General features: G+C 38.9%; 1 protein-coding gene across 9 annotated transcripts in view; it reads left to right on the top strand.

Moving 5' to 3' along the window:
• LOC311525189 (putative oxidoreductase ZK1290.5) overlaps positions 1-24,448 on the top strand; it is a gene marked incomplete at its 3' end in the record, with an annotated part of 81,751 nt that overhangs the window by 23,752 nt on the left and 33,551 nt on the right. For all 9 annotated transcript variants that reach the window (XR_014712712.1, XM_084637081.1, XM_084637080.1 and 6 more), the window contains exons 2-3: positions 4-252; positions 11,416-11,517. Coding sequence is in view for 8 of the 9 variants with exons in the window: in XM_084637081.1 (XP_084493207.1) it covers positions 4-252; positions 11,416-11,517 (351 nt within the window). The remainder of the gene's footprint in view (positions 1-3; positions 253-11,415; positions 11,518-24,448) is intronic.

Here is a 24,448-nt window from a genome sequence, read left to right as displayed (position 1 = left end):
TAGGTACATCCCATCAAGGTGGATATTCCCATGATGCTGTGGTGTATGCACTACAAAAATGTGGCATTCGTCATATTGATACAGCAAAAAGATACGGCTGTGAATCACTCCTTCAGAAAGCTATCAAAGAAAGTGATGTGAAGCGAGAGGACCTCTGGATAACTACCAAACTCTGGCATACCGACTATGGCTATGAAAACACAAAACAAGCCTGCCTGGAATCATGCAAAAGACTTGGTGTTCAGTACCTCGGTATGACATTTTTATGTTGTTGATATACTGTGCCTCCCATGTGAGTGTTGGGGAAGATAAATAAATTCTAGGATGGACTTCATAACAGAGAGAAGACCACAGGTGCCAAATTCTTCTCTTCTTTATATGTCTGAAAACCTCTTGTCCCAACTGATCTTCATGAGGGTTGCATGTATGTAACTGAGGGCACAGAATATGGCCCTAGAATTGTAGCTGTTGCAAGATCTCTTTTAAATTGTCTAGAATGAATTTTCTAAAATTACGTTTAATCGTTAAATCAAGTTGGGGATCAGCTATACAACAGTTCAGGTGTTTTGGTTAAGGAAACAAAGATTGCTGTATAAACTTTAAAATAAGGTCACTCTTAAAGTGTTGGTTGCTTGCACGGTGTATGATAATTTCTGCAATGTCCAATTTGAAAATATGGGGTCACCTTTGAAAATGTCACCCTTTAAACTTTCTCTAAAATTATGAATGTGTTTTAAAAGATTTGTCTAGCTTGCTTGCTATCTGATGCCATAAACTTTGGGTACAATTTTCAAAAGCGCTCAAGTGACTTAGACATCTAAGTCCCATTGAAAATCAATGAGATTTAGGCACTTTTGAAAATTTTATCCTAGTGATGTACCTACAGTATAGTATATCATAATTAGGAAAACTGACATGGCTGCCACCAGAGTTCATGACATAGAATATTATCTGAGGCAAGAAGAAGCTGTAGAGGGGACACTAGTTAGTTGCCCATTATCTTTAGATAGCAATAGGGGGATGTCATAGAAATGCAAATGGAGAGTATTTTAAAAGCTTTTGGGGGGTTGGGGGCACTTTCTCTTTCCTAGCTGAAAGGAGGAAAAGAAAGGGGAGAGGAAATGAAAAATAGCAATCTAAAATTATCTTATTGTAGAAGCTTAGACCAAAATGTCAGTGTTGACTGCCAAAGAAAATAAATGTAACGGTCAAACTTATCAGTGGTGGCACTGAAAACCTTCCCTTTGCTCCTCTTCCGCTTCCTGCACCAGCACCAATAAATAAACTGTAAGGCAGAAACAAACAGCTTTTGTAAAAAAAAAAAAAAAAAAATACACACAAAGGTTTTGTGGAATATCCTACTGAGTGCTGGGCTTAGGGTTTTTCCCCTGCGTGTGTTGTAAGGTGAACAAAAAGAAAATCCAAATAATTTATCAAAGCTACCATAGTGTATGCATTAAAAGATTGTGGCATATGTCTATGCAAACATGGTGTGTTCTAGTTCTGTTAGCTGTGCAAATGTATCCATCAGTGGTTTCCTACAGACTAATGTGAAATGTTCTAAAGCCACTTCCATACTTCTATGCAGTACAGATACTGATCACTGGAAGGATGCTCTCATAAATAAGGAACTGCAGTCCATGACTTTGTACTTTCTGTCTAAATTAAGAAGGAACATATTTTCTTCATCACTGTTCTCCCTTTAGTAGCTCTTCATGTTTTGTATTTCGTCTCTTGTTATTCTGCTTGCTGTGGCACTGGTGCTGAATGCTGATGAGCGAAAACTTGATCCAACTCCAGAAAATAATTTTTAGATCATTTGTTTGAATACTGCAAACTTTTGTATCCTTTTTGGGTACTAAATTGATAAGACTGAGAACTTGTACAAATAATCAGCAGATACATTATTTTTTGGTTTGCTGATCCAGGAATGGTTGCATTGAAAAAAAGCTTATTTTCAGGTGGCAGAAGTATTTTAGATGCTGTTACCATCTAGTTCTTGGAATGGCATGAGAGAAAGAGAGCGAGTGAGATAGCTTGTGTTTGTTAGATATGTTCAAATCTTTTCATTCGGGAGCCTCATGGCTGAGTCTCCTCTTGTTAACATCATGTTCATACTAGTGTAATTTCATTGACATCTCGTGAGATATTGATTTGCCCTTGTGTAAATGAGGTATGGAGCAGGTCTTTTACTTTTAAGATTGTGACATTTAGCTACAGCCTTCCTTTGAGGGCAGGAGAAAGCCAGACCTCCCTTGTGCTGCACAGGAAGTATTCTACCTCAGAGAGGCAACTGTCTCCCAGAGTCCCCCACTGTGCACAGGAGCACACACACTGCTGCACTACTTTAAGGGGTGAAGCATACTCCCTTTGCATGGTGAGCCATCTCTGCTGACAGTTGACTAGCCATAGCTCCAGCCATAGTTCCACCTCTCCCTGCCACCTTTGTACCCCAGGAGAGTAACTGGAAAGAACAGAGACTGCAGTTCCCATCCCTTAAGTGTGTTGTGTACCCACCTAAAAGCCAGGCAGAATCTAGCTGATATAAGTTCTCTCTTTTCAGTTTGCTCTTTTCAGTTACATAGTCATAACTCAGGCTGGTCATTTTGTTAATAGATTCCATGGTTTTTTGCAGTTTAAATTAAAAAAATTATGGCTATTCCTTCAGAGACATTTTAACTTTCATTTTAAAAGGGACCTGACCTTTAGAAAAGTTGAACATTCACAAATCCTATTAGAGTCAATAGGAGTTGAAAATCAGGCCTTATGATTATAGTCCTTACGGTTGTGAAGATAGCCTTCTAAACACTAACCTAGTCAAAACGGACGCTGCACTATCTCTCTCTGTCTTATCAACAAATAATGCTTCTGCAGAAGGTTCCTTTTTTAATAAGATGCATTTAGAAATTACGATAATTCTGTAACACCATGTAATGTAGGAACGTGTAACATTCCTTAGGAAAACAAGACCTGTTAGATTATTGATACAATTCTCATAAAAAAAGTTAAGTGTATTATGGTTCTTTCTTATTTGAATGGTTTATTATACCTTTAGTAAATTTTTAAATTAAAGCACTTAATACGTTTGACAACGTGTATGCCCTGGCTTTTGAGGGTGGGCAGACTCAGATAAAATTATGAGCTACTGTGTTTTTGTCATGGCAAATCTGTGATTATTTCACATTTATTAGCTGGAATAAATTTGGATTGAATTCCCATTATTCCAATTTACTTCTGTTTCTAGGGTGCTTTGATGGACTTTGAGGCAAAAAATACCATCAGGAGCATCTTCTGGCATAAAATTACAAGTTTTTTGACAGTGCAAAAGTATGAAATCTTCTGAGAATACATTTTCCCCCCCAAACTTGAAACTTCTCACAAATCCTATGAATGTAACAACAATGCAGAGACCTACATAAAGGAATGTAGTTAAAAGCTAGTAGACTTAAAATTAGATATATCAGCTCTATTTTCATTCATGAGCATGCACCTTATTTTATGTCAGCCTTCCACAGACCAGTCTTCTCCATTCTTATGAACAGGCAGGGTATGAAAATATATGATGAAAAAAGTTCTGGTGATGATAAGGCAATGTGTGTCCAAGCTTATTTAGGAAAGCAAATTGTTTTTGTTATGAGCATCTCTGATACAGTTGCTGAAACCCAGCAATTCTTCTGTGAGAGAAGGATATATGGAATAAGGAGCAGGGTAAAATACTAAATGAAATTTTCTTGATTGTATTAGAATATAATAACAAGAATTCTTTTCTTCTAATAGTTTCTATAAAAGATACATGGATACTTAAACAATGCCTTTGTTTTTTCAATTTATATTTTTATATTATAGCGCAAATCTGACTAATATGACTGAAAATTGAAAAGACACTAAAGCCCCAGAAACTTTAACCACTTGGAACTCCTGATTCCATCCAAAGTCCCATTGACTTCAGTGTTCATGGATTTTATTTTAATTAGTGGATTATATATCCATGAGAAGCTAGAAATGTGTATTATTTATGGGCAGTGGTTAAAACAAATATTCCATTGCTTGCGTTTTCTAAATGTGGTCCTTGCTCTTTCCATTTAAGGTTAGTGTCTGGCATCCATGATAAACCAGTATGGAATAGCAGCAAATCTTATAGGTTTGGCAATAAGAGAACACATTCCTTTGGATTTGGACACAGCCCCCCAAATAATTTATTTTTGAGTATGGTTTGTGTGTTACTGAATTCATAAACTGTTTTGTTTTCCTCATGTCTGTTGAACCTCAGATTCTAGTTAGCTGTATGCTTTTTATTGGGTTGAGAATTCAAGTGGAATCACAAACTTTAGTTCCACTAACAAGCATGCTACTGACTTTTAACTGTGTAGAACTAGGCCTGCATTTTGAATGAAAATGAGCTTTTTCTGGGTTTTGTTGTCTCTGGACGCGACTACAACTAAGAAATAATGACCCACCAAGTGACTTAAGTATCGCAATCTAAAAATACTCCATACACTGATTTTTATTAGGGTTACCTACAGTGCCATATTTTGATATTCCCGCCTCAGGGTCATATTTACTGCAGCATTATTCCAGATTGATTGCCTTTAAAGGGTGCTTGAAACAAATTTCATAGCCAAAGCGTCTTGTGTTTAACAGTAGTTAATGGTGGTTAATGACTTTGATTTCTTCCTTGATGCAAAAAGTTATTTCTTTTATATACAGCTAGGAATCATAGCAACTATTACTTAATTCTGCATTTAAGTGACATACATTAATAAATTAATTTGGATTTTCTAAGCAAGCGTTTTTGAAAACGAATTAGCTAGTGATTCCATTCGCACTGTTGGCCAGGAAGCAGAATTCAGTCTTCAACACAGTTGCTTTATTCAGAAATATTAGAAATGATGTTGTCTTCTGCTTTTTTAACAGACTGTGTTTTAACATTGCTACTTGTACTATTACTTAATTTACAGCTAACTAGTAAATGGCCACTCACAATTTACAAAACATTTTGGTCATGGGAGCTCTTCTCAAAATGTGCCAGTCCAGTGGACCAAGAGTATTTTGTTGTATTATTTAATACTAATTTCCTACCATAAATTTGTTAAATTAATAATGTTTGTGTTCATGTAATCCTCAAAGGAGAAAAACATTTGGGTAAATCAAAGTGTGTGTGTTATGTGTATTGTGACAAAGCTCCGTCCTTGTCTCCATGAGTCCCGCGTTTCCTGGCGGATTGCGCTAGCCTCAGAGGCTCACTGTGACCCTCCACATAGCCCTTCTCTCTCTAGAGGTAAGGGTCACAGCCTACTGAGCCATTTTCACCATAAGCCAGCAAGGGAGGTGAGGAGAAGATACTCTCCCTTGCACAGTCTCTGTTGTCTCCCAGTCTCAGTGATTAATTGGGGTGCAAGCAGGGGAGCCCGGGCCCACCCTCTACTCCGGGCTCCAGCCCAGAGAACCTATAGTATCAGCTATGGTAGCTGACCTTTTAGAAACAGGATGCATACAATTTCCAGGGCCACTTCCCCACAGCAGGCCACACTTCCTCAAGATCCACTTCACCCTTACCTCAGGGCCTCCTTTCCTGTGCGTGGTATGGTTTGTACTGCTCAGTCTCTCCAACAGTGCGACTTCCTCCTACAGCTCCTGACGGGCACATCCACCGGACTAACTGGAAGGCTTTTAACTAGTTTCAGCCAGCCCCGATTGGCTTCAGGTGTCCCAGTCAACCTAGATGTCCTCCCTGCCTTCTGGAAAGATCTTAATTGGCCCCAGGTTTCTTAATTGACCTGGAGTAGCTGCCATTTGCTTCTCCTGGTAACAGGGATTTGTTTAGCCTGTGGCTAATGTATCTGTCTCCCATTACTTTACTATAGTCATCTGGCCATGCCCTGTCACAGTATATACACTTGGTAGTGTGTGTATATATATTATGACAACATCATATATACATTATATATAAAAAGCAGGAGACAACATCATATATATATACACACATGCAAACACATGTACATACTAGAGCTGTCAATTAATCGCACTTAACTCACGTGATTAACTCAAAAAATTAATTGTGATTAAAAAAATCAACCACGATGAATTGCACTGTTAAATAACAGAATACCAACTGAAATTTATTAAATATTTTTGGATGTTTTTCTATATTTTCAAGTATATTGATATCTATTACAACACAGAATACAAAGTCTACAGTGCTTAATTTATATAATATTTGATTACAAATATTTGCACTGTAAAAATGATAAAAGAAATAGTATTTTTTTAATTTACCTCATACAGATACTGTAGTGCAATCTCTTTATCATGAAAGTGTAACTTACAAATGTAGATTTTTTTTGTTACTGCATTCAAAAACAAAACCATGTAAAACTTTAGAGCCTAAAGTCCACTCAGTCCTACTTCTTGTTCAGCCAATCGCTAAGACAAACAAGTTTGTTTACATTTACAGGATATAATGCTGCCTGCTTCTTACTTACAGTGTCACCTGAAAGTGAGAACAGGCGTTCACATGGCACTTTTATAGCCGGCTTTACGTGTTTACGTGCCAGATATGCTAAACATTTGTATGCCCCTGCATGCTTCGGCCACCATTCCAGAGGACATGCTTCCATGCTGATGATGCTTGTTAAAAAAAATAATATATTAATTAAATTTGTGACTGAACTCCTTGTCTCCCATTCTGTTTTACCCACATTGTGCCATATATTTCATGTGTTAGCAGTCTCGGATGATGACTCAGCACCTGTTGGTTTAAGAATACTTTCACAGTGGATTTGCAAAATGCAAAGAAGGTACCAATGTGAGATTTCAAAAGACAGCTACATCACTCCACCCAAGGTTTAAGAATCTGAAGTGCCTTCCAAAATCTGAGAGGGACAAGGTGTGGAGCATGTTTTCAGAAGTCTTAAAAGAGCAACACTCCGATGCAGAAACTACAGAACCCGAACAACCAAAAAAGAAAATTAACCTTCTGCTGGTGGTATCTGACTCAGATGATGAAAATGAACATGCATCCGTCCGCTCTGCTTTGGATCATTATTGAGCAGAACTCATCAGCTTGGATGCATGTCCTCTGGAATGGCGGTTGAAGCATGAAGGGACATATGAATCTTTAGTGCATCTGGCACATAAATGTCTTGCAGCGCTGGTTACAACAGTGCCATGCGAATGCCTGTTCTCACTTTCAGATGACATTGTAAACAAAAAGTGGGCAGCATTATCTCCTGCAAATTGTAACCAAACTTGTTTGTCTAAGTGATTGGCTGAAGTAGGACTGAGTGGATTTGTAGGCTTTAAAGTTTTACATTGTTTTATTTTTGAGTGCAGTTAGTTTTTTGTACATAATTCTACATTTGTAAATTCAACTTTCATGATAAAGAGACTGCACTACAGTACTTGTATGAGGTGAATTGAAAAATATTATTTCTTTTGGTTTTTATAGTGCAAATATTTGTAATCAAACATAAATATAAAGTGAGCACTGTATATACTTTGTATTCTGTTGTAATTGAAATCAATATATTTGCAAATGTAGAAAACATTCAAAAATATTTAAATAAATGGTATTCTATTATTGTTTAACAGTGCGATTAATTGACATTATGTTTTTAATGTTAACGTTTTAATGTTTCTCGATTAATCGAGATTAATTTTTTTAATCGCTTGACAGCCCTAATACATACACATAGTAAATGAAATTTCAGGACTTGATCTCTTTTCAAGTGCTCAGCATTCACAATGATTATGCCATAAACCATAATCAGATCTCCATTTCAATGACTAATAAAGAAATATAACCACTGAATAAACTGTAAAAGATGAAACTGGAGTGGCAGCACCACCGCTCTTTGAAAGGGTACAGTATGCACTTCCCTCCCTCCAGCTCAGTTCTGTTCTCTGGTATAGCAAGTGCAATCCACCTTTGAGATGTCAAGCATTGTCAAAGGCACCAGCCTAGAAGGGTTCTTGCACTTGGTGGGGATATTCATCCCAGAGCACAGGGTACCAGTTAATCTCTTGTGGCCAGATCCAGGCCCTATTGATTTTTGCCATTGACTTCCTTAGGATCAGAATTGCCCCTTAAATAGAGCATACGCTTTTGTATGAGTGCTCTGCTTTGGGATGAATTTTACCCTAGGAGAGAAAGGGCGTCAAGGGCGGGTTTCTCTACAAAGACAGAAGGAGAGTTCAGAAGACTACTTATTTGCTTCACCACCCTTTGTACACCATCATGTAAGTAGCCACAATCTGCCTTTTAAAGTATATTTCAAACATTTCAGTATGGTACAGTCTTTCATAGATTTTTTTTCTCAATATCTTTTGATATTTTGCTTTTTAAAATAAGCTTGCTGTGATTGCATTTACTTTATCATAGAGGCTGAAATTCACTTAAGTGCAGAGGTATTAATTGATTAATATTGCCTTGATCATCTCTGAACTGAAGTAAATTTCACAAAGAATTTGCAAACTAAGAAAATCTGCAAGTGGTATTGCTTTATCATGCCAACTCTAAACTCATTTTAAGTTCACCTATGACTTTCTAAACTATATTTAAATAAAATCATGATACGATATAGACATCACAGGTGTGGAAACATCACTCTTCTAAAACAAAAGATTCCTGAAAGACAGCTAATCCCATTTGTATCAGAAGAAGTCTTTGAGACACTAACACAAGGAAGGATAAATGTACTGCATTTCTGAGATCTACAGGGCCAGAGGTCTTACAGTTCTCAAAGCTGTTAAAAGTCATTCTTCTCTGGGTGTTGCAATTTCTCGGGCTGAATACAAAGCATCTTTGTATGTGGAAATCTGCAGAACAGCTATTTTCATGAACATTTACAGACTGTGGTGCACAGCTGGATATTTAGGCTTTTGCAAGAATACTGTTGCAGTTAGTAGTTATATTGAGCTTTCCCTGCATACTTTTTTTGGCATTGCCAAGCAGTCCTGATTATTCTGTATTGGAGAACATAGCAATTAAAGATGTGTAGTTTCCTTCTTTCAGATGAGGTCAGCCTCTAACTGTACTAATAACTTGTCCCTGTTCAGTTGTGGCAATTGTCTTGTATATTTAAATTAAAGATTTTATTTACTGATCTTAAATTCCTTTTCTAACTTTGGGAATAAATGTATAAAAAGAGCAAAGAACGAATAGCATTATCCCTGAATGGGGGATAGATCCCAGTTCTTCAAATCCTTACATATAGTCCTTACTCACATGCACAGTCTTATTTGAAAGCCTATTGGACTACTCACCTCAGTAGAAATTTGAAGTATTGGCTCATGGTTTTGTATGCAGCTTTCCCTACATACATCTGCCAATGCATCTTAGTCCTAATATGCAAAACCCTTTGTTATTCTAGTCATGTACCTATCAGGAGGAGACACATATTTTGATAATTTTGCTAGGTTGTGCACAAATGAAGACCAGGATGAAAACATCAAACTTATTTTTATTTGTCCCCTTAAATCAAGCTTTGAATTATCTTGCCTAGAAATGAAAGACTAATGTACCAACTCAGTGTGCCAGCTATCCTCAATACTTTGGCTGAAGTTTTAAGAGATTAAAAAAAAAAATAGGCCAAAGGAGTCCTGTTTCCACAAACAGTTATTGTAAGTGATTGTTGTGGTGTATTCTGAAAAATACTTTCACTGTGAAGAATTACAATTTCTATTCCTTCATCTAGGCTAGATAGAAACTAGCAGCAAGAGACATCTATTTTAAACACAAAGAATATCTGTGGTTATGAATGACACACACTTAAGCCAATCACTTGTTTCCTTTTCCTGTTTGTGTCTTAGACTAGAATAGTGATACTCAGTGGTTCAGGAGCCAAATTAGAGATCAACATTAGCCAAAAGAGCCACAGTAGTGTGACTTCATTGTTTAATTTACTATAATATTCATATTTAAACAGTATGACGGGGAACATTTAATTTATATATATATAATTACCATAGCAAATAAGTTAACTTAATGCAAGTTGATAACTTAATTGGTTAATAACATAGAAAAGCATCCGGATTGGTTAATAATTTAATAATTAAATCACACTGTGTTTTAATATCATGTGCTGCAAAGAGCCGCAGGAAACACATTAATGAGCCACGTGCAGCTCACAAGCTGCTGTCTGGGTATCAGTGGACTAAAAGTACAAGGCAGTGGTTACCATTTTCAAATTTGGGTGCTTGAAATTAGGCTCCTGAATCCATATTTGAGAATCTAAATAAAAATGGCTTGATTTTCAAAGGTACTGAGCAACTCCAAATTCCATTTTCAGAAGCGCTAAAGATGCAAGTGCTCATTGATTTCAGAGGGAGCTGAGTTTGCTCATCACCTTCGAAATTGAGGGCATTTCTAGTTATGTTTTTAAATACAGATTCACCAGCCAGACTTTAGGCAACCAGGCTTGAAAATGTTGGCCAGTATGTATAAATTATTCCTTTTTTTTAAACTATATTGGAAATGTGTCATTTTTGGTGAAAGAGCTGCGCTATAGGTTCTATGTACCCGATCTGGTGCAAAAAAATCTATCTGGGATGCCCATTCTTATTTTAATTTTTTCAGTGCCCATGGCTATGGTACCAATTTGGTTAATTTCTTCTGCAATAAATGTTAGTTGTTTTGGAAAAACGTGTTGACATTTCATAAAAAGGTTAACAAAACATCTATCTATCTATCTATATATAATGGTGTTGCATAAAAAATTGCAACACACTGTTAGGGTAAAAGAGCATTAGAAACATGTAAGTGCTGCCAATTCTAGTACACAGTGGCATGAAGGAATGATTGTACTGTAATTTCCCATAGAAATGTATAAACAGTAGTATTCTTTTCAGTGGGCAACAAAGGCCCACTCCTGTGAAAGTTCTATGCACCACCGGTGGTGTTGAGCGTCCTCACCTCCCACAGACTTGAGGGTGCTGGGCACTTCTGAGATATTCAGGCAACCATCTGATCCTACTGTTCTAGCCTCTTGTTAATTTCTACTGGAGTTGGTGTGGGTTTAGCATTATTATTATTAATCATATTTATTACAGTACTGCCCTTTGATTTCAATGGGGCTACTCGTGTTCAAAGTTTAGCACCATACCTATGTGTATGTAAGAGCCCTGATCCATGACTGGGGCTCCTAGATGCTACTGCAATACAAATAATATTAATTAATTAAATGTTTGCAGGGTTGGGGCATAAAGTGGTAAAGGGTTTTGTTTATGAAATCAAGAAAGGAAATATATTTATTGGTCACTTAGTAATAGTCATAAACTTTTTGATAGAGATAGATTAGGAGTGGTTTGGTACTGCTAAGGGGTGAAGAATGCCATTCAACTACTGTACTCTGCTGCACCACTGGAGGGTTTTATTTTTATATAAATAAACACAAATTGATTGTGTTTCCCTTTTAGATCTTTATTTGGTACACTGGCCCGATGCACAAGTTCCTGGTAAAAGTAATCGTGAGGTCCGAGCTGAAACCTGGAGAGCCATGGAGGACCTATATGAGAAAGGTGGGAGGACTGTAAAAAAAATCACTGTTTGCAGGAGGGACTGTAACTGATTTAAACGTTCAGGAATCCAATAACATTGTGATAGGGTGGGATTTTTCAAAGGAGCCTGAGAGAGTTAGGTGCCCAAATCCCATTGTCTTTCTATGCCACTCGGGTATGCAAATCACTTGTGCACCTTTAAAAATCCCAGCCTTACTCAATATTATCCATGTGGCAAGCTAAGCAAAAAGAGTTAGCTGCTGCTTGTAAATAACATATTCCCATGTTGTGGTCCTGAAGAAGTAAATGCTGTTATGTATGATTTTTTTGAAATTGTCTATATTCTGTGGATTACAGTACATTTTGTGCTGGGCTGCAAATGGTATAAATTCAAAGCCATGCCATTTAATTTAACTTCCATTTGTTTGTTTTTTTAACTGTAAGGTGCCATTTCGCCTTTACATAGAGCAGTAGTTAGTGGATCTTTGTTGTCTGTGGTTTAGAAAAGGTCAACTCAAGCAAGCTGAATGAGGAACAGAAATTGAGCTGCGGGGTTTTTGTTAATTAACCTTGAAAGGAGTTACAAAGCTAAGGAGAAAATTCTTCTCTCAGATCCTTATGACTCTCAACTGTATTATTCTGCATGCACCGATCCCCCATTGACATTTAATGGGAGTTTTTCCAGAGCCAGGAAGATTAGAATATTCAGATTTGTCATGAATTTAAGAGGAGGATTTTGCCCCTAATGTATGCAGTATTATTATGAGGTTCTCCAGTAATGATATTTTCAAGCAATAGTAGTAGACCTCATTTACAATTCCATAGAAAGTTCCTAAGTATCAAAGTTGGATAACAGGGCTGAAAAAGACCTCCAACTCCTAACCCAGTGTTTCTCAATCAATGGGTCACGACCCCCAGATGGGCTGCGAAAGGCAATCAGGGGGTTTTGAAGCATTGAAAAATTTATTACAATGTAAAGCAAAGAAATTCTCGCTCACCCATTCCTCATACAATCATGTCCTTCAATGTCAAGTATTTTCTGTCAGCCTCTTGAAATACAGACACATAATTATACAGGCTTATCATTATTACCACTGATACATTCTTTTTACTTTTATAGCAAATGTAAGGAGATTGTGAATAAGGGGTTGTCAGCCTGTAAAGGTTGATAATACTATCCTAACATATTCTTAAAGAACTCTACGTGGGTGGAATGTTGTTGGAATGCAGATTTGTGCTGAAGACATATGCTAAATTTAAAATTTAAATGTAATCACACATTTGACACTTTTGATTATTTATGTTTGTGTCTAGTTCATTAGACCCTGGTCCTGCATTTGGATCCATGCAGGCAGACCCCTGACTGAGCCTGTGCAGAGGTGCTTTGACTTCATAGAATCATAAACCATAGGATTAGAAGGGACGGCAAGGTTCAACTAGTCTAACCCTCTCCCAAGATACAGGATTTGTTGTGTCTAAACCATCCAAGACAGATGGCCATCCAGCCTCTTTCTGAAAACCTCCAGTGAAGGAGATTCTATGACTTCCCTATGCAGTTTATTCCATTGTCCTATTGTTCTTACAGTTAGGACGTTTTTCCTGAGATTTAATCTAAAGCTGCTATACTGTAGTTTGAACCCATTGCCTCTTGTCCTGCCCTCTGTGGCAAAAGAGAACAACTTTTCTCCATGTTTTTTATGGCAGCCTTTCAAGTATCTGAAGACTGCTATCATATTCCCCCTTAATCTCCTCTTTTCCAAACTAAAGCATACCCAGTTCCTTCAGCCTTTGCTCATATGGCTTGCATTCCATCCCTTTGATCATCTTTTTTGCTTGCCTCTGGATCCTTTCCAGTTTTTCTACATCCTTTCTATACATTGGTGACGAAAATTGGAGACAGTACTCCAGCTGAGGCATAACCAGTACCGAGTAGAGTGGTACTATCACCTCCCGTGACTTGCATGCTATAGCTCTGTTAATGCAACCCAAAAATGCATTTGCATTTTTGCAACAGCATCGCGCTGCTAACTCATGTTGCTAACTCACAACTCCCAGATCCTTCTCAGCTATACTGCTGCTAAGCCAGTTTCCCCCATTCTGTATTTGTGCATTTGATTTGTCTTCCCTAAGTGTAGCACATTACTTTTGTCTTTGTTGAATTTCATTTCATTGTTTAGCCCAGTTCTCTAAGTTATCAAGATCCCTCTGCATTTTAGCTCTGTCCTCCCAAGTATTGGCAACACCCTGCTAACTTCGTGTCATCAGTTCTTCCCATTCCTCCTGGAGATTTGCTGAGAACCAGTCTCCCAGAGTCCCTGGCTGTAGCTAGCCTTCTCTCCCATCATGAGAGTCCCATATCTGTGCGCATGTGCACACACACTCTCTCTCAGCCTGTTCCTGAGCTGGGCCCTCCTTTTTTTGTTTGTTTTTTTGTTTCACTCCTCCGTGGAAGCATAGCTCCTGCTCCAGGTTTCTCAGTTTAGACTAATTGGGCTTTCAGTAACTGATTAACCTTTTCCTGCCTTGCGTGGAGGCTTCAGTGCCCCATTATAGTTCCTCTATGGATTTTGTACCCCAGCTTTTTATATCTGAAGTCTCCAACAATATCAGGTAAATGCAACCTAACCCCATCCTCCCTGCCTTATAACTATTTTTACTGTTTTAAAATGTGAGATGGTATCTGATAATAAGCTAATTCTATAGAACTAAACTGATTGCTAGTTAATTCATAATAGAACAGGTGTGAGGAGGCTGGGCTTACCAATGGTGCCACCTAATGGTTAGATCACTGGCTCCCAGCTCTCCCCCATCTTCAGTGTCCCCTACCAGCAATCACTCCTTCTCTGTGGCATTTGGTAGGTAGCAACTCAGCCCTCTGGACAGGTCACCAGTCAAGTCTGCCCCCTTACCGGGGTAACAGAGTCCAGCAAAATAAAGCATCTTCAGCCCACCTCCAGGTTCCTGTGGATTGCATGCCCTTGCCTTAGGACTTACAGTGTCTCTATCGCCACCTTCTCTTCCGGGAGGGTGGAAGAAGGGGTTTGTTCCCCCTTCATGAGAAGGTGGTTGGTAGGAGAGCCCAAGCCCTCCCTCTCTATTGGGCTCTGACCCAGGGCACCACAAGACGCAGCGGTAGCAAACACCCCATATTGCTTTAGGGGTGCCTTTCTCAGCCACTTCCTCCCACTTACTTTCCCAAACCAGGGTGAAGTCAAAAACCCCTCAGATGATCCACCAGAAATTAGAGTGAAGGGTTCCCTAGTCCTAGAAAAAGGATAGTCCCTCCTCAAGTGCTTTGGGTAGCTGCTGCTTGCAGACCCTTTTCCTCAACAGCCAAGACTCTATATCCTTACTCAGGATCTCCCAAGATAAATCTCTCCTGGGCCCAGAACTGCCCCTTAACTCCTTCCAGTGTGGGGTTCATACTTGCCATCACAACAGGTCATGTTGCTATGCAGATTTACACTAAAGGAGAATCTGGTCCAATATTTTTAATTCAAGACATTTTTTTTAAAAAGTAGTTTCTTTATGTGGTATTCTGCCTGAGAACATAGCATTTTAATTTGTTTGCAGCTATTTCAGAGATGCAGGGAGAGTACTTTTTGATACACTATTCTTAATTTGAATAGAGCATTGTATTGAGGTAACAGACCTAAAGGCAGATGACTAAATTGCATCTGTAAATTCCTGAAATTTGTGCACTCAGATAATTTGTTAGTAAAAAGTGACTCCAGGCACAAAATTTGGGAGTGTATCTTAGGTATTGCATTTGAAAATATGGCCTTACACTTTGAAGTAAAATTTTAAGCTAAATGGTAATAATCATAATACTTAGGATTTTATGTAGCACTTTTCATTCTGAGGTGACAGTAGTATTATCCCCATTTTATATATGGGAGAACTGAGGCACGGAAATATTAAGTGACTTGCCAGTGGTCACATAAGAAATACATGGAAGAGTTAGGAATAGATCCCAGATCTTCTGAGCCCCAGTCTGGTGCAGACTCTCTGCTTATTCAAGGGATCACTGACACTGCATTCCAAAAGAACAGCATTTTAAAAAAATCATAATTATTCAACAGTGAGGCTTCTGTTTAGAGAGACTGGATTTCCCAGTTCTCTGTTGCAACAGCTGATTTAACCTAGGGTTCTCTTAGTGTCAGTCCTATGATTTGAATTTTTGTGGGCTGGTGTCTGAGCATTCTGAGTTGTGGAATTATCTTCTCTGATTCAACAGAATGCTGGTTTGGCTGACTTTAGAGCACATTCAAAGAAACATTTATGGAGTCAAACATTCCCTTGAGTGTTGGCAGAGTTGCTATTGGAGGATCTGTTTGGTGGCAGATGAGGATGTTGTATCTAACTACTCTTACTTCATGAATAGCTCATGTGTAGGGCCCTACCAAATTCACAGTCCATTTTGGTCAATTTCAGCTTCATAGGTATGTTTATTACAATGATTTGAAATTAGCCTTTAGTAAACTGCAATATGAACAAAAGAGAAGTGCTTTTTTTAAAAAGGAGCAGGACCTTAGAATTTTATTTTTTAAATTCTCATCTTCTCCCCATGTTTTATCTCAAGACAACCTCATAGACTAGCAGAGGTTGTTTAGACCTAGCTGCCTATAGCGGAGGTCAGGGTCTCTGTATCTTTGGAGACCATGATAATGTTTTGCCTAATTGAGGGTGGAAATCTTTAACCCTTACTGGATAACTTGCCTTTTATTTCTGTGTGTGTAGATCAGTACAGCCGGCACCTTTCCTTCCTTTGTCTGTCAGTTTTCAAAAGTACAGCAACAAACTGAGTAAACATATTACAGCCGTTTTGTGTAGTGTAGGCAACACAAAATGTAGTTAGTGAGGACAGTGCATCTCTTCTAATCCTATATATCTAAATTTTTATTGCCAGAGCCTAAAGAACTGTGACCATTCCCAAATGCTAAACTATTTCTGTCCTAAAAATGGATGGATGTTGATATACATGCATACACCCCCATATAGTGTGTGTGTGTATATATATATCTATATAAAGTGTGTATGTGTGTTCACCTTGCAGCTTTAATCATTAAAAGCAAGCGACTAACTTTGGTGACAGCACAGGGGCTCTTTCACATTAAAATTAGCAGTGCTTTCTTTGCATAGGCAGATAAAGAAGATGGTCCTTCTTTTTTTATAACACCAACCCAGTCAAACATGATCAAACAGATTTTCACATGGCCTCCAAAGGTATGTGGTTTGGGAGGATGTCGACTGCACCACACCCTGTTGATCAGATAAGACAACAGGATGTTGATATGCAGGAAAGAAAATATAACAACCACATTTTTTTTTACAGTTAATGATTGGAAATTAGCCTTTATTAAACTGCAATATGAACAAAACCCTAAACATTCATTTTCAAAATAAGCAACTGACATATATGTATATATGTGTATATATATATATATATGTGTATATATATATATATATATATATAATATGGCTCATTGTAGTATGAATCTAGAACTGTGGTATGGTTCAGAGAACTAATCTAAACCAACAGAAATATCAACCCTCTTATGCCATGTTTTGCAGCAATTGTTTTTTGTAATGTGTTTTACAGTGAATTCTTAATGCAAAAATGAGCCCTCAGCCCTCTCTGTTTAATGATTTATTGCAACATCCTGTTCGTGTACACTTTCATGTGAATCCCCTTTCTGACAAATGTTAAATGATTTTTTTTTATTGAGCTCACTACAGTGAACCTACATGAAGGACTTTTTTAATTTATCATTTGTATTATAGTAGTATCTAGACATTCCCACCCAAAATTGGAGCCCCATAGGTCTAATCACTGAACAAACATATTGAAAGAGAAAGTCCCTGCTCTGAAGAACTTTATCTAACTAAACAAAACAAACAAAAGTTGGGAGAAAGGAAGTATTATCATCCCCATTTTACAGATGGGGAACTGAAGCACAGAGGGCCAAATCCTCAGCTGATGTAACTCAGTACAGTTCCATTGACATCGCTTGAGTTACACCAACTTATACCAGCTGAGGTGCTGACCCAAAGAGATGAAGTAACGTGCCTAGGTCACCCTAGAAAGTATATGGCAGAGCCAAGAGTTTACCTTGGATCTGAGTCCCAACACAGTACAGTAACTGCTCACTTAACGTCATCCCGGTTAATGTTGTTTCATTGTTACATTGCTGATCAATTAGAGAACATGCTCATTTAAAGTTGCGCAATGCTCCCTTATAATGTTCTTTGGCAGCCACCTGCTTTGTCCACTGTTTGAAGAAAGAGCAGCCTGTTGGAGCGAGCTGGTGGGGGATTGGAACCAGGGTGGGCCGGCAGCCCACCATCAGCTCCTTTAAGTTTCCTGTGCGGCAGCCGCCCAGCAGGCTATCAAGTGCCAGGCAGTTCAGGTGTCCCTCCCCCCACTGCCATGTGCTGCTCCTGCCCTCTGCCTTGGAGCTTCTCCCGGGCGCCTCCTGCATGTTGTGCAAGGGGAGGGGAAGAGGGGTGCTAATGTCAGGGTGTCTCCTTGCTCCTGCCCCCCCCCGCTCCTTTACCCCATTTCCACAGAGCAGTGGGGGGGGGGAAGACAGGACAGGGCTCAGGATGAAGGGAGCATGCTGGCAGCAGCTGCTGTCTCAACTTGCTGATCTACTTTAAAAGGCAGTGTACTTAGAGTGGGGTCAGCATACTTAAAGGGGCAATGCACGTCTCTCTCTCTCACACACACACTCTGTCTCCCTCTGCCATGCTGTCTCCCCTCCCTCCATTTGTGCTGCCTTGCAGAGTGTGAGGCTACATTAACAACAGTGCAACAGGATAACAACAGGATAACCCTTGAGGGCTCAGTCGAGTGCTAGTTAATCATTTAGCAGTAAGGCATTCCCTGGCAAATATCCCACCCTCTGACTTCACCACCTCAACCAAGCTTCACAATCATCATCATTGCTGCGTACGGTATTAAATTGTTTGTTTAAAACTTATACTGTGTGTGTATGTATGTATATATAAAAATAGTCTTTTGTCGGGCAAAAAAAAATTCCCTGTAACCTAACCCCCCCACCCCTTTACATTAATTCTTATGGGGAAGTTGGATTCGCTTAACATCATTTTGCTTAAAGTAGCATTTTTCAGGAACATAACTACAACATTAAGCAAGGAGTTACTGTACTTTAACCAAAAGATCATCCTTCCTCTCTGTGATGTTGCACTCCATAATGTTTTATGGAAATATGCCTATGAGTATGAATATGATGTAACTGGAATATGCTTCATGCAAAAGGTCTCTTGTAAGGTCTCATTGCAAAGCTTAAGATCTACTGAGTGTGTTTATCCCATTTGTTTGCATGTAATATTTCTATGTCTGGAGTTAGGAGAATAAGATTTTAACTTGTATTACTAATGTAAACATATTAAGTGGAAGCCATTAAGGGTGCTTCAGAATCAATGACCTGTAAATGGCTCTGTTTACTTGCAAACCTTCCTGGGTAGGTGCGGGCCAACTCTGGAAGAATGGAGGCTAGGGTCTCACAGGACATGTGAACATGTCACCTGATACTGGAATCCATCTTAAAGCTGGTACTTTTCCATTTAGAAGGAGGGATGGGGACCCAGAGAGACAAAAGATTCCTGCCTTGTGCCAAAGCTATAAAAGGGGGTGGAACAGAACAAAGGGGGCTGCCAGTCACGAGAAAACCCCTAGTTTCCACCTAAAATGTCAGCTGGAACTAACAAGGATTGTACCAGGGGAAAGGATTGGGCCCAGACTAGGAAGGAGTCTAGTCTGTGAAAGAAGCTTATTGAAACATCTCTGATGGTGAGATTTTACCTGTAATCAATTCCTTAATGTATTAGGCTTAGACTTGCATGTTTTTGCTTTATTGTGTTTTGTGACTTACTTGGTTCTGTCTGTTATTACTTGGAACCACTTAAATCTGTTTTTGTACAGATCTCAACCCTAATCCCCTAGATTTCTCCAGTGGCTGGGCAGCCAGTCAGGGTTTGGGGAACACCAGTAAGTACCAGGTGCTGGAGAAGGAACTCTATGACCTTCTGGTGGCTGAGCAGCAGCTGGATGACCCCATCCAGATGTGCACTGTCCAGTTCAAGCTCTTTACCAAATACCCAAGAATCAGGAATATCCTTGTCTAAGTGGGGCTGGGGAAGCCACATGGATATGAGATGAGATCTGGTAGCTTTAATGTCTGTTTTGTGTAGCCCTGATCTAATAGCTACAAAAGGATTTGCTGCTACTTATCAGAGGACAAGCAGGCTCATACTGGAAGAGGCTCCACCCCGCCTCCCCATAACTTCTGCTTTTCCATGAGGATTGGGTGGAACTTGATCAGACTGGGAGATGTCCCACTTCACTGGTGTCAAGGGGAAGTCAGGACATGGGAGTTTCTCCTCAGTTTCTATTTCTTCAGTGGGGTCTCAGGTTAAAAGGGTCTTTCCTTATGATTCACAGGGAGAGGAGCATGCATGAGAAGATGGGTGTAAGACAAGGAACTTTATTCATGGGAAGTTGTCTCATTGAGTCTGAGTTGGGGGGCCTGGACATTTCACATGAGCTGTTGGGTGCTTCACAGATTCAGGGAAGCATGTGGAAGAAACATGTCTTTCATGGTGGTGTGTTTATGTCTGTTTCTCTTTCATAGGGTGATCAGTGTGTTTCATGGAGGAGGGAATGACAACTACAAGTAGGAGCAGAAGGGAAAGTTGTCTCTGTGGGGAGAGTTACTCAACAGAGGCTTCCCCCCAAACATCCCGTAGAGTTTTGTTGCCACTTTGGACCAAACTCAGAGTGCTTTCTGTGAGTAGTCTCATTGACTTCAATAGGGTCTTCATGTGAGTAAGGAACACAGAATTTGAGCCTTCCAGCCTGTGTATCCTTCTTTAATAAAAGCACACTTACTGCAGTTGGTCTCATGTGAAAAGTGAATCCATTTGTGTTTTTATTCTGTGGCATTAGCCAGAGCCAACATAATGGAATGGGCACCATTCCACATGTAGTGGACTCCTGACCTTTTCTGACAGGCTAAAGCACATAGGGGACTTGGTACCACAAAAGTAGCATCTAGTTCTGTCACAATATATTGAATACGTGCTTTCAAAAACATTTTGATCGAACCTTGTACAGTTAATATAACAAAAGGTTTCAAGAGTCTGATAAAAACCTATAGCAGTGTTTAAGAAAGATAAGGTGCTCTATTTTACTAAAACAATGCTATTGTGCCACAACAGCATATTTATAGATTATTGTGGTAAGATTAACAGTGCCCATCTTGCTCTGTAGAGTTTTGATCTTGTAAGACGTTTTTCCTCAAACGGTTTTCTGCTAAGTAAAGGAAAACACTCTATCAGTTTTTTAGGCTGTCTGGTAAAGTGTGTTAAGCTTAATATACTGATACATTATGTAGCCAGTCTGTTAGCTTGATGTATTGCCTCATGGCAGATGGGACTAATACAGTCCAGCAAGATTACTTGCACATTTGCTTGGGGTAAGGAATTTTTTTCCTGATGGGTGAGTAAAGTATTCATTAGCATTAGTTTTTTCATTATCATCAGTCACCATTATGAAGGCCAGTACGTTTTGTAACTGCTCTTGTAACATTTCTTGACCACTTTTCAAGGCGGGATAAATATTTTCATTTCTCCATTGTACATTTATTAGTCACTTTTTAATATATGTACAAGAGGCATTATTGTTACATTTTCCTTTAGACCATTGAAGCCATGTTGCCAAAGAAGGGGGAACGACTCCAGTGAGCCCAAAACTAATGGGGAGTCACAGAGCTTCTACGCAGATGAGCCAGGGTCCCTGGTGGTTCCCAAAATCTGCTTAACATGTGCACTAGTCCTTCCCCTACTGGAGCATAAATTCTGTGGCTTTGTCAACACAATGTAAAGGTTTGTGTTTAGATTGTGCTATATAACTGGACCTACCTAGCATTTTCTAAAACTCTACTCAGAACAAAGCAATTGTACTTTAGGACATGCTAACCTGGTAAAGCTGAAGGCTACAGGGAAACCTAGGTTTTAACTTCAACTACTAATATGGTGCTAAATTGGTTTCAAGTGGGATTTTCAATCAAGTTAAGGTGGTAACTAGACTGAAAAAAGCATCTTTTCCCCAGTCTAAATAAGGCCTGAGAGTAGATCACTGGTCCCAGTGCAGATATATTCATGTAGGAACATGACTTACCCACATTTTTTACTTAGTTTTTTCCTTAGCTTTTTACTCACACAAAACTCCCTTTGAAATCAGTGGGCATTTTGCCTGAGTAAAGACCATAGGATTAAGCCCATTATATAAAAAGCCTCTTTTCCTTTGTAATTCACTGTTTTTGTAGAGCAGCCCTTTGGAAACTTGCAGCTACAATCTGTGTCCTCTCTCCATATTTCCCTCTCTCCATTGCATGCACAGATTGCTCTTTTACTGTAGGTGTTGTTCATGAATGCGGGACTGCGGACATTGATTCTGTTTTGTAGAGATGGAAGCATGTGTTTATTTTAAACAATGTAAAGCTTTACCATGCACTTTTAAATGGGTTGAGATTAAACATAGATACATAATGTTTGAACCTTAGTGATATATAATGATTGGAAAATACATTTATTTGAAGTGGGATTTTGTGTGTTTTTTTAATATGGCCTCAGTTCTCAGCTACATTTATTGAAGGCCTGGTCAACACTAGACCTACATCATTCAGGGGTGTGAAAAAGTCCACTATCCTGAGCAGTATGGTTAAGCAGACTTAAGTCCCTGTATAGACAGTGCAAGGTCGACCAAAGAGTATTTCCATCAACTTAGTTACCACCACTCGGGGACCTGGATTACTTGACCAATGGGAGAATCTCTCCCATTGGCATGGGTAGTGTCTACACTTAAGCTCTACAGTGGTGCTGCAGCAGCGGCGCAGCTGTGCTGTCGTAGTGTGTTAAGCGTAGACAAGTCCTAAGCCACCTTTCTGTCTCTACTAGCAAGGAGTGGCTGGAACCAAATGGACTCTGGCTCTGCCCATTCCCCTACTCCCCTTCTGCATACTCTACTATGACGTTTCCATTATGCCAGCATAGGGACAGGTGCTATAGAGCCAGCAAAATTATCTGGGTATTCCTCTATGCCAACAGGATCCCCAGCTCCACCTTCAGGACATGCCTGAGCAGTGCATACCAGCTGGAAGAAAGGCCTATGATCTGGCTCTGTACATTTTGAGGAACTGAAAGAATTAATGTACGTCAAACACCTTAGCGTCTCACTAGTTTCTTTTGTGTTTCTTGCATTGAGGTGGTACCTTCCCACCTCTTCTGGGTACATGTAGCCCCAACCAGTGGTCTCTCACACTATGGATTGACCACCCCTTGATTTTCGGTCCATCATTTTCCACCTGATCCTTCATGGTTATGACCTGATCCTACAAAGACTTAAGCGCGTGAGTAACTTTATATAAGATATTTCGTAAGTCTTCGCAGGATTTGAGCCATTGATGGGTTGGTACAACTGCTGTCTTCTCTGACCCAGATTCCCATGCTGATTGCCTACTCAAGCTAGTCAAAACTTGGAATTTCCATTCCATGGGAAATTGCAATATTTTGACATTTTTTTCATTTTGAATCGGAACAAAAAGTCACAATTTAGAAATTAACCACCAAGCACAAATTCTGAAATATTTTGTTTCAGAAACATTGAAATGCCTTTTTCAGATGTTTAATTTTTATAATAGAACTTTGTTTTGATATCAGATTGTTTTTCACCTCATTGTTTTGATTTTTGTTATAATTTATAATATAATAATGTAAATATTTTGACTTTCATTATATATATAAAACATAAAAGTTAAAACAAAACATTCTGAGTATAGTGAAACAATACATTTTGCTCTTATTGAAATGAAGCATTTCAATAATTTCCTGTCAACAATTTTCATGAAAGTGATATGTTCCCACCAAGCTTTTTGATTTAATCAGAGGTTTCCATTAGAAACGTTTTGACCAGCTCTGTTGCCCACCTTGAGATGTTTCACTGGAAAGGTTAAATTCTGCCTCTTAAATATACTTGTGGAACCCTGTTGACTTCAGTGGTGCTAGTCAAGTGTAACTAAGGGCAAAGCTCAGTCAAACTGAAGAGCTCTAGAAAAATCTCTCTAGCATTGAAGTTGATGAGACTGGAACAGCCTTCCAAGGGAAGTTATAGAATTCTTATTGCTTGAGATATTTGAAACCGGAGTGGACAAAACACTTGAAAATATACACCAAGACATCCTGGGAGCTTGTTCTGGGGATGGACTAGAGGATCTCACAAGTCTTTTTCATATTTGGCTTCTATGATACTGAGTTTCATTGTACTATAGCTTCAAATAAATGCTTTCATTTGCAAAAGAGAAACCACAAAAGAAAGGTTTTTAAATCCTTCATAGACAACAATAGTGTATAATATTTTGGTGTCCCCTTTGTGTTTAAACTGAAAACGTTTTTCAGACTTCTTTGGCATAATGATTTATTGGTATTGTTGCTGCAGGATTGTTTGTCACCAGAGGACTAAAGCTAGGGATTGACCCCTTCTGGCAGATTAAATACAAATTATGCAAACTGCTGTGGTGTGGGTCATAACCTAATTAATGTTACACATCTTGAGCAGACGATCATTTCTCTAAATGAGAGCTATCTAGCAGTCTAGTTGAAAACAAAAGTCACGTTAGAAAAAATGATGGTACAAGGTTTTACTGCTTTACAGTGTATCCACTTGTCCTACTTGAATATGTAAAAGCTACATAATTGCAGAGTTTGTGTATGGTTGAAGAAGTATCAGCGTTTCCACTACATAGGCCATTTTCCAGGGATATACAAATTAGCACCATAATGTAACTTGATTTACAAAATTTCAGTATAGTAGTATGTAATTGGATTTGCTTTAACATAATTAAGTAATGGATATACTAATTCTGGATAA

Source organism: Lepidochelys olivacea, assembly GCF_965140295.1.
Source record: "Lepidochelys olivacea isolate rLepOli2 genome assembly, chromosome: 8".
Classification (NCBI taxonomy): domain Eukaryota; kingdom Metazoa; phylum Chordata; order Testudines; family Cheloniidae; genus Lepidochelys; species Lepidochelys olivacea.
This window is presented reverse-complemented; position numbering and strand designations above follow the sequence as displayed.